Source organism: Acartia tonsa, chromosome 12, assembly GCF_053477335.1.
Source record: "Acartia tonsa isolate MP-2025a chromosome 12, ASM5347733v1, whole genome shotgun sequence".
Lineage (NCBI taxonomy): Eukaryota > Metazoa > Arthropoda > Copepoda > Calanoida > Acartiidae > Acartia > Acartia tonsa.
Window position 1 is genome coordinate 29,564,268 of NC_137271.1, and position 13,578 is coordinate 29,577,845.

The 13,578-nt window shown below is 31.3% G+C and overlaps 1 protein-coding gene across 1 annotated transcript; it reads left to right on the top strand.

Annotated features, from left to right (window-relative positions):
• Window positions 1–438: 438 nt before the first annotated feature.
• Window positions 439–4,354, top strand: LOC145334195 (uncharacterized). The gene is made up of 9 exons (XM_080179565.1): window positions 439–522; window positions 1,173–1,269; window positions 1,410–1,465; window positions 1,755–1,809; window positions 2,338–2,499; window positions 2,742–2,783; window positions 3,046–3,216; window positions 3,766–3,825; window positions 4,244–4,354. Exons 1-9 carry the CDS (start codon window positions 439–441, stop codon window positions 4,267–4,269), a joined length of 753 nt encoding a protein of 250 aa, XP_080035691.1. The 3' UTR covers window positions 4,270–4,354.
• Window positions 4,355–13,578: the final 9,224 nt, after the last annotated feature.

Below are 13,578 nucleotides of genomic sequence, written 5' to 3' on the forward strand. Positions count from 1 at the left end.
AAATAACTATACCCAAGTATACACTTAACATATATGATCAAGTCCTAACAATGAGGGGTGGAAAAAGGATAAAAATATAGCTTAAGGGTTTTCATTAAAAGTGGGGTATTTTTATTGGTGTATTATATATATAAAATTTACATAAGTTATACTGATTTTTTTAGTGTGGCTATTTCTATCTTTTTACTGTTTTAAGGGTTAACCTTGTTATATTGTTAACCCTTGTACTTTGGGGAGGCATACGCTAATCCCCCCCCTCTCTCACCCCTTTCTTAAATTTGGCCTTCAATATACAGGGTTAAATATTATGATCTTGAATTTTAACAAAATATGTTATTATTAAAATATCTCTAGAAAATAATGAATATCACAACAGAAAATTTAATTGGTTCAAATTTTGTGAAAAATATTTTTTAAAAAATTTAGGCACACTTTAAAATGGTTAACTGTGGATACTTTGATTCACTTGAATTTTGTAATTCAAAGGTCCAACACATATACTCCACTATGAAGGCATTTTTGGTAAGGGTTGATATTTATTTTCAAAGTAAATTTGTAATAATTTTTAAAGTTTGCTTAAAATATTTTGATACATTAAAAATAATTTAGAATACCTTATGAAATTCTAAAATTAACAAAGCTTTACTGGCTTTTCTATTACATGTGTTATCATCCTTGTTAAAAATCGTTAAATTTTAAGTTTTAACATAAATAATACTTAATTTTTAATCCAACTATCTTTAAGTGATTGAAATCAAGTTTCAAAATCAATTTACTTATTACTTTATCCATGTGTAACTATCTTATCTATCTACCAAAATATTTTGGCTATCTCTCTGTATCTACCTTTGTATCTGCCTATCCCTGTGCATCAGTATCTCTCTGTCTATCTATCTCTCTAAATAATATAAGAGGTTAACTCACAAACAAAACATTAATTTTTATTCAGACATTTCTAATTGTTTCTCTTATTTAAGATGTCAAAGTAAAACTAAAGTTTAAATAAATTTCACAGGATTTTTACAAATATTTTGTTATATGAATACATCTATCAATCTATCTATTTATCTATCAAATAATCTGTTAATCTATCTATCTATCTATCTATCTCTCAACTTATTTATCTCTCAAATTATTTATCAATCAACTTATTTATCTATCTATGTATCTAGATTGCATCCTGCCTGCTGATGGCCGCTAACGGAGCCACCATCAACAGACAAGCCAGAACCTTGGGACTTGCAGAGACGGCTATTGATTTTGGAACAGGTAGTAATAACATGCTTTTATTGTTGTCATTTAAAATCATTTAAATTATATTTTTGCATATCTACGCATCTATGACCGTTTTCAGTCCTGTTTTAATACAAAAACACAGCATAACTAATTAACAAAATTTATTTATTAAGGAATTGTAACTGGGACTCTGCCACACATTGCCACAGCCGTTGGTACGGCCGCCAAGGTGATCTATATATCTATTTTTATAACAATTTATCAATTTTTATTTATACAAACATATAATAGCGGTTGCGTTCCGGAATTTAGAGGCTCTGTAATCGAAGGGAAAGAAAGAAAACCATCAAAAGACTATTTTGAAAATAAAATAGCCCACAACTATCCCAAGACTTAAATTTAAATTAAATAAAATAGCATAAAACCATAATTGGACTTACAAGCATTGAAAATTTACCGGTTCATTATTTAATGAGATCTTGATGGACAAACATAACAGAATATTTTTTTCTTGATAGGTTGGAACTGGTCTTTTAGTAGGAAAAACTCTTTTAGCTGGACTCGGTGGTAAATGTAAGTATTTTCAATTGTTTTCAATAAAGCTTCAATACAATTTTAATTGTTAGTAGGTACATATGTTTATATGTCTTTAAACCATATTTTCTTGCTTTTTTTTTGCTATTTTAATTCTCTTTTTGAAACAATTTATTAAATAAGCATTTAAATAAGTTTTTATTTACATATTTTTTTCTATTTTACTACCCAGCTATCCTATTGATTTTATCTAATTATTTCAAGTGAAGCAGCTCTATAATTTACTTTGCCTATCCATCCGTCATGCTTTAAGTCTGTAATGCTATGGGGGGAAATAAGATTTGCTCGGCTAATATTTAAGATAGACGGTTGAAAATTTTGTCAAGATTTCTTAAACCAATGCAATGAGTTGAAAAAACATAAAAAGATTGAAAGGTTTCGTGATTTAAAAAAATTATGCTGGATTTTAACATCTGCCCTATAATTTCCGTACTCCTATGTATTATTTTTTTGTTTCGCTACTTAAAATATTGTCATCTTTGTTTATTATCTTTCTATCTATTTCAGATGCTTTGTACCGTTACCTGAAGAACAAGCACGCCAACGATGGCCTTCATATTGGCGGCAGCGCCGGTTTCGGCCTCGGTGGAGCCGGCTCCAAGATTCCATTCGGTTTGCCAGCATCCATCAAGACTGCCCTAGGCTCCTCCGAACCTGTTTGGGAGACAGGTAAATAAAATGTTGAGTAGCTGCGCTCAAATTATCATCAATAATGCGACAATAGATTAATTAAGATGAACAACATTATCCCTTCCTTTGAGTACAACTAATAGTGCTAGAGTTTGGACACAGTATTTACCACCCAATCAAGAGTTTATAAAGTTTTTGAGACAACGATTTTTTTAGTAAACTTAATTTGCCAAGGTAAAATTACTTCAAAACTATTGAGTAACTAAAACTTAATTTTTCAGTGTCTCAAGACTATGTCTCCTCCCCTGCTGTATATGAGACAGGTGAGTATATTTATTCAGGGATCTAAAAGGATAACACAATGGCCGATGAATTACTTTACGTCTCCAATAATGATTTCTCTAGGGGCAATTTTTCTAAAAAGGGTGGTGTCGCCCTTCCCAAAATAGTTATAAACTTGCCATGTAAAGGAGAACCTTATCGGTAATGTAGTTAGATATACCCTTTTGTACACACAAACATCCTTTTACTTTACTATAAGGATTTGAAAAAAGTAACTAAAATATTTTTTCTTTCTTATTTTAGTTGCCCCCGTGAGCTACGATTTTGTGGAGCCTGCTCCCGTCGTTTACCAGGTGCCCGCCGCTCAACAATTCAACTTTGAGGTTCCCGCCGCCCCTCAACAGTTCAACTTTGAGGTTCCCGCCGCTCAACTCAGCTTCGACTCCGCCCCAGTTGTTTCTTTCGATAATTCAGGTAAGGAAAACTGTATGAAAACTTGGAATACTAATTTCTAGGACAACAAAGTTCAATTTTATAAGCGAGGCATCTCTATAATTAGGTAGTAAAATGTAATTATGTCGTTAAACATTATCCTGTATTTAAGCAGTTTTTCAACAAATTTACTTAAAATTTTGTTTCAACTTTTATACATTTATATTCTGATAATTCAGTTCTGACCCTCTAAAAGTGTTAATGTTAGTTTGTCTTACCCTTTCAGAGCTTCGCTTTATGGATGTTGTCATCCTTGTTTATATATATATATTTGTCTTTTCTTACTTATATATTTATTATTAGATTATTCATCTATGAAAGTACTAGCATCTCTCTAACCGCTAAACCGATATGGTTCTCCTTTACATTGAAACTTTTTTATAGGTCAAAAATAACTATTCCAGTATGGCTTCGAAACAGATTAATATCCGCTGGATTTGAACCGGTTCTGTCTTTAATACGATGCGATAAAAAAAACTGGTATCTTTTGATTAACAATCTATTCATTCATATTATGTTTTACCTGTTCAGGAGTAGATTCGTATGGAGCCCCTGGCGCCCCCCTTGTACAACCTGCCTTTGACGGACAAGGTAAGCTTGTTTAATTTAGGGCGGGGTGCTTTCTCACAAACTGCATGTCGAGCTGTGAACCCCCTCCCCAAATCTTATTTTTCGAGAGAAAAAAAATCAAAATAAGGGCCGGGGTAGATTTTTTCTATGCTTTACCCCAATAGGAGGTCCTTATCCTGCGGAGCCTATAACTGCAATGTTCTAACCTTGCTGGGTAACCCTGTACCCAATATAACCTAACCTAATCTGAACTAAATTAATAAACTAACAAACCCTCCTTTTATTTTCAATTTATTTCTCAATTAGAGGGGAGTGGGCTGCTTTGTGATCGATTAAGTAATTTGAGGAAAACCACCTATTAAATAATTTTACAGTCTTAAGGTGTAATATTTATTGATTTAGTGAAAATACCTGCGAATAAAATTTATTTTTGTTTCAGTGCTATCATCCGGAGAATGGAACTAAATTGATTGTTATTTATTTGTTATTGTTATTGTTATTATTGAGTTTTTTGTTATTACTCCATTAATAAATTTTAAAAGTTAAATAAGTTTTTTTTTATTACTAAAATCGAAGTTTTTTCTGCTTTAAGAGTCGGTCCTTTTATATTTAACGGGTATTTATTGATTTAGGCATGTTAGACTTAACCTTTGGATATCTAATTTTGCATGATGATTCCAATGAAATTTAGGTACAATTATGTAAGTAAATAAAATTAAATCAAAATAACCATTACTACCAGAAAGTCATTATGTCCAATGGGATAGCGAAAAGTGTCCTGTATGATGTCATAAAATAAGAAGGATGAGAGGAGAAGTGGGAAATGAAACCATTAAAAAAGATAATAGAAGTATCCGCTGTTCCTTTACAATTTAAATCTAATGATTTTTGGAAAATTTATTCCTTGGATGATTCTAGACATTATCTTTCAAATCTATTTTAATCTCCTTTATCTAAGTAATTTTGTTATACATAAAATGAACATTTCCTATTTTTTTTACATCTTTAAAGGAATCCTGCAAGAAATACCACGCTTTAACTGCTGGAAGACTGCCACAAAGAGACCCAATACCCCAAATTTGAAGCCTTTAGCTTCTATAACAAAAAAGTTCTAGGCATTTTAAATGACATTTTACGTACAATGAAATTTTTGAAAGAATCTCAATGCTAATGTTAGAAATTTTAAAATTAAACTACGTGGCCTAGAAACAAAATTATAAGCTTATTTTTGTCATAAATTTAGGTTGCAAGTAACTAATTATATTTTTACAATAAATATAGCCATTTTTATAGTCAAAATCATTAAAAAAATTAAGTTTAACTTGCGTTGTACCGAGTGTACTGTAGCCAATCAGAAGGCTGAATCAGCTAAGCAACCAATCACAGCTGAGATTGTATTTGTTCTCCCCTTTGTTTGCGCAATGATTTTCGTTTACAAATGCAATTTAAATCGAAGCTTTTTCAAAGATTTTGACTATGAAATGTGGTGTTTTTATTGTAAAAATGTAATCAGTTACCAGCAATCCATAGAGAAAAAAATAAAAGAGAGGAATCGAAGCAACTAGAAGACGAAAATAGGCAGTAGGCCCAGGGGCCTAATTAGCGCTTTTGCCGCGCTAAATTTTATTGCTATTCCACCACTTTTCAAATGGGAGGATTACAAAATTAATATGTAAAGTTTTAATAATAAGAATTTAATATTTGAATTAAAAATAAAAAGAAAATTTTGTTATTAAATATAAAAAATACTAAAATAACAACATCTAAAATAATATTTTTTTTACATTTTACTTTTAGATATTGTCGTTTTAATGTTTTAATTAAAAATTACAAAAAATTTATTTTTATTTTAAAAAATTTGTGCATGAAAGATGAATCCTTTCATTTCTAAAAAGGGGAAAATTTTTTTCATAATAAACATTCAGCTGATTCTGACCCCCCACGGCTGTTTGCTAAATATCGCTTTTCTTTTTATTTACTTTATTATTTATGATTGACATACAAAAAGCCCTGGGCGGCTTTTGATTTTCGTCTGCTAAATTTTCTTTAAAAAATTAGTGATGGGGAAGTAGTATTTTACCATGAAAAGGGGGTGAGTATTCATCCTCTTATCCTTTTTCCTTATGCGGCAATCTAAATTTCTGACAAAGATAAGGTTATAATTTTGTGTCTAGGCGACGTAATTTAATATTGTTTTTTCATTTTAAAAAGTTTAATTTCTCTATATTTTTCTCGTATTAAATCAAATAATTTATTGTAAAGTAAAAGAACAGACTTTAAACAAACTGTGCACAAAATTATTTTATGAATATAAATCAATTTAATATTAGTACATCCCTGTTTTGATTAAATTTGTTCAGCGGTTAGCAAGATCATTCGGTACAAACAAACAGACAGACAGACAGACAAACAGACAAACACACATCATGTTACTTTTTTATAGGAATTAGAAATCTTACAGATTCTGTTTTACATTTTATATTATCCCGTGCTATCAGACGTACGTACTTCTTGTCAACTAAAGTTAGGCGCACCTAGCTAGTCACTATGCGTGTAAGAACAAGGACATTAATTAGCATAGCAACAGATCTATAGTATAGATGTACATTCAATTACCTCCCTACCCTTTTCAATGACCTTCTTCGTCTGCTTCTAAATTATGTTGCTACTTTGCTGTGTTAATATAAGCGACACCATTGGGTGATTTTCAATTACCCAATAGAAAGGTTGCACAAGGTGGTTGTGATGGGGAGATACAGTTATTTAACCCTTTCTCCCCGGCACTAGTGTTTTACTCTAATATACAAACAAGGACATGAATTAGCATAGCAATAACAAGTTGTATCATACAAGGAGAGAGGGGGGAGGGTTAGATGGTAGCTTACCCCGTAGTGGCGTGCATAGGGTTTGTCAGGGAGGCTTTCACCCGAAAAATTAAGCATCTTGCTTAGAGAGGGGTTTGAGTTTCAGGGTAGTGTTAGAGTGGTGCAGTTTTATGGCAAGGGGGGAGGGGGGTTGCTTTTTTATGTAAATGTCTAAAAATACGTCTTTTTGTTAGGGGAATGTACACAAAAAATAGTTATACTTACATATAGTAATTTATTCGTACAGACAAAAAATATATGTAGACATTGGACATACCCTATCTAAACATCAGCTGTGCAAGAAAAAAAAAGTGAGTACATATTTCACGTGTTTCATTAAATAGTTATGTAACATGAAAACGCCTAGAAACACTATTTTCATTGGTGTCTTTAATATTTTTATTTTAAAGCGAAGCTTTTCTAAAATTACGATAGGCCATATCGGTTAGATTACTTTTTTTTAATTATGGCATGTTAGAATTGTCCTATCGATTTCAAACTTTGCATGATGATTGCTATAACTGTTAGGTACCAATTTAAAAACGTAGCAACTGTATAATCGTTATCAGAAAGTCCGTACGTTCTTTTAGAACTTGGTGATTCGTAACTTTTTTGACAACATTTTTGTATGATATAATAATTAAGATAGACATTTTAAAAATATTTCAAACTTTGTATGATTATTCCCATGACAGTTAGGCACAATTTAGATAATATAACAACATTATAATCGTTACCAGAAAGTCAGTACGTCCATTGAAAACATGCTGATTTATTAACATTTCAACAATATTTTTTTGTATGATATGATTATCCGATTCCTTTGATTTTTGGAATAATGATTCCTAGGAAAACAAGGTATATTGTCATCTTTGTTTATTCTGTTAACATATTTACATAGCTATATTGAATTATGAAACGTGTATTCTAAGAAGCTAAATTAATTTTGATATGGATAAGATTTGTTACTATACTTGTTAAGTTATGCCTGAATATTACAGGAATTGTCATAAAGTTTACACTCGATAAAACAGACTTGAATTAAGCTAATGAAAAGTTATCTGTTACAAACGGACTAAAAACTGAAGACAGACTAAAACTATAGAAAAGTTTCAGTTTCAAAAATAGAATCACAAGAATCGTAGGCGACTTTAAGCCTAAATATAATAATTTAAACATACTTGAAGTAAGCTAATAAAAAGCTATCTGCTACAAACGGATGTACATACAGACAGAATAAAATAGAAAAGTTTCAGCTTCAAAAATAGAATCACAAGAATCGTAGGCGACATTAAGCCTAAATATTACTCGAGATTAACTATCTTAATGGTTGGAAAATAAGTAAAAGTTTTATTCATAAATTAGGGTCTTTGAAATTTTTGTCATAAATAGTCAAAAAAAAAAAAACATGGCTCGTTTAACTAATGTAAGGAAATTTTAATGGAACAAGGATGACAACATCCATAAAAGCAAAGCACTGAAACGGTAGGACAAACGGACATTAACACTTGTATAGTGTCAGGACTGAATAATAAGAATATAAATGTATTTGTTGAAATTTGTTGAAAAACTGCTTGATACAGGATAATGTTTATGGACATACTTACATTTTTAGGACTTAATTATAGAGTTGCTTCGCTTATAATATTGTCCCAGGAATCAGTATACCAAAAATCAGATCAATCGGATAATTAGATCACATAAAAATTTGCTATTGAAAAAGTTAAAAAGTAAACTTGTTTGAATTGGACGTACGGACATTCTAGTAATGATTTTAGATGCTACGCTTTCTAAATTGTACCTAACTACTACAGGAATCACCATGCAAAGTTTGAAATCGATAGAACAAGACTAACATGCCTAAATTAACGAAAAAAGCTATCCGTTACGGACGGACGGACGTACGGACGGACTGACCCTAATTATAGAAAAGCTTCGCTTTTAATAATAAAATATAAGTAAAATGTACTCTTTTGGAAGCCTTTATGTAAAGTAGTAAGGTTATATTGTCTGTAGCTTAAGATTTCAATATTACAGCGGCGTGCACAGTGATTCAGGGGGGGGGTGAAAGCATTAGGGACTAAAAATAGCAGGGAGTAAGGGAGGGGACAATGGGCAATTAATTCAATATAAGAGTTATCAAAGAAAGGGCATGAAATCCAGTTTAATCCAATAAATTTGTAGGAAATTATAAAGGGATTGTTAATTGAATAATAGATTTCCATAGCGTCATGTAAAGTGAAATCACAACTTGTTTTTGATGAAATATATTGAGATTTTTTGGTGTGATTTTTATATTAATTAAAAGATTATTGGACCCGGCCAGCTCCTAGCAAGAATATGACTGCCCCTTTTTATTCTGTTTATTTCCCTTGCCCCTTGCCCCTTTCCCCCACCTCCCTTCTCCCTTCTCCCCGTCTGCTACATTCCAAACTAACACAACGAGTGTTTATTTCCCTTCCCCCCACTTCCCTTATCCCGTCTCCCCGTCTGCAATATTCAAAACATACATAACGAGTAGCGGCATTCTATGCGCAAGTCCCCAAACTCAATCAGAAACTGCTAAATTCTTGCACATTCCCTTTAAGCCAGTCCCCAAAGTCTGAGACTCCTAAAAATTGAATATTCGATCCATTGTCCCCTCCCTTACTCCCTGAAAAATAGGAAGGCAGGCCTTTCCAATTTTAATTTTAATTGTTGAACCTTCCCCTCTCCAATAAACCCCTCTATGGCATGCCAATACTTCTATATTATCTATTATTTTCTAATTTTTAAGTAAAGGTATTTATGTATGAATGCAGGGAGAGAGTGGGCATTTGGGCCGTTTATTACACTAGTTCCCAAAATTCTATAATACCGTTTTCCTAATAGTTAGCTTGACAACTTTAAGGACTTTTGTTAAATTTTGAGTTGTTGGCTAATTATTGAGTGTCCAAACGTGTCAACCACTAATTATTATGTACAGAAAGGGTAATATTGTGTATCATCATTGGGGATGTATATCAAATTATCCCTTTAGATTCCAGATGAATGTGTATCTATTTTAACCCACACATACTTTTACATATTTTAACAAGAATGACAACATCCATAAAAGCGAAGCTCTAAAACGGTAGGACAAAAGGGCATTAACACTTGTAAGGTGTCAGAACTGAATAATCAGAATATAAATGCATAAGAGTCGAAGCAAAATTGTAAGTAAATTTGTTAAAAAATTGCTTGATGCAGGATAATGTTTAAGGACTTACTTACATTTTTAGGACTTGTTTATAGAGTTGCTTCGCTTATAATATTGTACCTCGTTGTCCCAGGAATCAGTACTCCAAAAATCAGATAAATCGGATAATTAGATCATGTAAAATTTGTTGAGTGAGGAAATCAACATTTTGAAAGTGGACGTACGGACATTCTGGTAAGGATTACAGAGTTGCTACGCTTTCTAAATTGTAAAATTTGCAAAATTTGAAGTCGATAGGACAATTCTAACGTGCCTAATTTAAGGGAAAAAAGTTATCCGTCATGGACGTACGGACGAACCTACCCTAATTATAGATAAGCTTCGCTTTTCACAGATATGTATATAAATACATATGCCCTTGCCGGCATAAAAAAAACAAGTTTTAAAGCAACTAACCCAACTGTTACTAAAGGAGTTTCACTTCTATAACATTTGTAATTCAGTCATTTAAAGTAAAGTTTGTTTTATTTAAGAGTCTATAAATAAACGAAGCATCGCCCCATTGTTTTACCCTTTCGATATTAGATAACTCTTTATTTTGTGGAAAAAATTTGGGCAGACAGCCAAGGATGAAAACATGACTGCGCGACGCACAATTCAAGTACATATACAACTTAGTATGCTAAAAATCTCATGTCTTTCGTTCGATCAATAAAGGAATATGTAAAAGCCATAAAAAATGTGATTAACGAAGTCAATCGAAAATTTTTAAAAAATACAGGACTTTTCAAATAAAACTGCGTTTTCCGGTTTTGGGAAACAGCCAGTAGGAGTATGAAAAAAATAATTATATGTCCATATTCTCTATAAAAATATGCATTGGACTTATAAAAGGTGTTTTTTAATATCTCTTAAAACAACGCCACTTTTTAGAGCCCAAAGAATTTAAAAAGTGTGTGTTACTGTATTCGCGTAGAATTTTATGATATAACGTTGAAATAAAATCTTGTTTTTACTTGAAAACAACATTATAGCATGCACAACAAAATATTCTAATAATTACATTTAAAATTTATTTTAAAATACATTTTATGAAAATAAAAATCAATTTTCTTATTGCTTGAATTTTGATTCTTAGTATTACAAATGTTCATGTTGGTTCATCATCCCTCCCCCTATAATCTCTTAAGTCTTAATCTCTTAATTTTGATTAACAGGTCATAACAGATTAACTCATAAAACTTAGTTAATTTAAGAAAACGCATTTTTAGCAACAATTTAAACCAATATAACTTGCTTATTAATTAAGATATTGAAATGAAATAAAAAGTGACTTGTTTTATTTATAAATATGCACAGTATTAAAAGAGATCTTTTATGAAAAATAGAAAAAAACAAAATTCTGAATAATCTAAAAAGCTCTTTGCATGAGACCAAAAAAAGAAAATATGTAAAAATCTCAAATGGGGACATTGATTTACCCTTTTACTACTTTAATATTGTACTTTTAAACCAAAATGTTGCCAAATAAATAAGTTAATTGGATCTAATAGTTATCACAGTTTAAGCATGAGGCATTTTTACCCTACATGTACTTATCAGTACAGCCACATTTTTAGAGATATCAAAAAAACACCTTATGTAAATGTAATGTACATTTGTACAGAGAATATGGTAATAAAATTATTTTTTTCATACTCCTTCTGGTTATTTCCCAAAACCGGAAAACGCAGTTTTTTTGAAACACTGTGTATAAAAAAAAGCTAATATCAAATTTACTCTACAATACAAAAGTTTTAAGTATATTGACAATAAGGGGGAGTGGTATTTATGCCTTATCCCTTCCAGAATCCTAAACTAAAGTAAAGCACTGACACACACCATCCAACCACCCCCCTTTTTTTTATTTATTTCAAAATAAGGGTGAGAGATTCTGTGCTGAACAAGACATTTTGAGTGAAACCTAGGGTTCGGCTGGATATTCGGCCATTTTCAATATCCGGCTGGTTACCGGATTTTTAAACTTTCTGGATACCGGATATCCGGCTGATTTCATACACCGGATATTCGGTTATCCTGCTGGATATCCGGTAATTTTCCGGATATCAAGCGTTAGCAAGATATGCAGCCAGATATACGACATTAGAAATCATCCGGATATCCGGTGATAGTGAAAACGCCACAGTCCACGTTTCTTTTACCTATCCTTTTATCCCGACTGAAAAAGCAAGATTTATATCTACGCCTTCCTTTTACTTTTAGTCACTAGTCAGTCAGTTTTATAGCTAGACAGACGTTGTATTTTAAATAATTATTAGTGAATTTAAAAGAGTTTAATGTAATAAGGACAATTATATCCATAAGTAACGCAGCAATAGTACACTAAAACTGATTAAATAGTATCGTGCAATTAAGAAAGAGGATCGATAAATATTTCAGACAAGAAATTTTTGTTTGTAAAATTCGCAGGAAATTTTTATTATTGAGTAATTTCTATTTTTTTGGGGGGGAGGAAATTTTCTCGGGACAATTTTACTAAATGGGTATGTAGAACCTTTCCTTTAAATAGCATTAAACCTTTCCTGTACTAGAGGTTCCCTGAAAATTATGTAACGAATTGTGTAACCCTTTAAGTAATCTTGACGGACAGACATACAAACAGTCGACAGTGAATATTGTGAAAAAACCCATAAATTTGGTCATACTTGCTAAAAATTTACTTTACAGTACATTTTTATTAAAAATGTTCTTAACATATCATTGGTTTATTTGTAAATTAGATCCAAATTAATCTGAAATATAACAAGGATGACAACATCCATAAAAGCTTTAGAGCTTTCTAAATCGTACCTAACTACTAAAGGAATCACCATGCAAAATTTGAAATCGATAGGACAATTCTAACATGCCTAAATTAACGGAAAAAGCTATCCGTTACGGACGTACGGACGGACCGACCCTAATTATAGAAAAGCTTCGCTTTTAAAAATATATGCCCAATCATTCTGTCTGTAAGAGAAAAGAAAATTTTAATCCTCAAATTTAAAACTCGTTTTGAACTCGACCAAGCCTTTAAATGGACAGTTTTGTAACCAAGAAAAAAATGCGTATTGATATTATAGCACTTAAGATTTTAAAGCGAAACATTTCTAGATTAATTTTACATATGTGTTTGTATTAGATAACTCTATTAGACCGACCCTAATTATAGAAAAGCTTCGCTTTTAAAAAGTTAAAGAATTTTTTTTTTATTAAGGTTTTAAGCTCTAAAAAACCAAGTGACTTCCTTTTTAACACACAACTTATTGACATTACTGTTCTTGTTAAAATTAAATTCTAGTGTTTTATATGTTTGTACTATAGATATTTAGTTTTGCCCATTTGGTCTTTAAGTCAAGGGCTTATAGCAGACATACAAACATTTGATTTTCAATACACAACAAGGACAAATATTTAATATTTAAAATATTCAAGTAATTATTAATAGATAGTTCATTTTTTATTGTTTTACATTTTTACCATGCAATTTATAACACAATCTTACATTAACCAAAAATAGAGAGGGGACAATGGGCTCTTTGTTAAACTAGTCCCCAAAGTTTTATAATAACGTTTTCTTATTTACTGGCTTAACAACTTTGGGGACTTCAATGAATTTTGATTGGTTGGTTCATTAAGTTGAGTGTTCAAACGCTTCAGCTACAAATTTTAATCTAAAGAAGGTTATAAAGA

What these genes read in the sequence shown, in the direction of transcription:
- LOC145334195 (XM_080179565.1), top strand. Translation starts at nt 439, where the DNA reads ATGGTTAACTGTGGATACTTTGATTCACTTGAATTTTGTAATTCAAAG. An exon ending in CCACTATGAAGGCATTTTTG is followed by an intron (nt 523 to 1,172) that starts GTAAGGGTTGAT and finishes CTATGTATCTAG; the next exon opens with ATTGCATCCTGCCTGCTGAT. An exon ending in GGCTATTGATTTTGGAACAG is followed by an intron (nt 1,270 to 1,409) that starts GTAGTAATAACA and finishes TTATTTATTAAG; the next exon opens with GAATTGTAACTGGGACTCTG.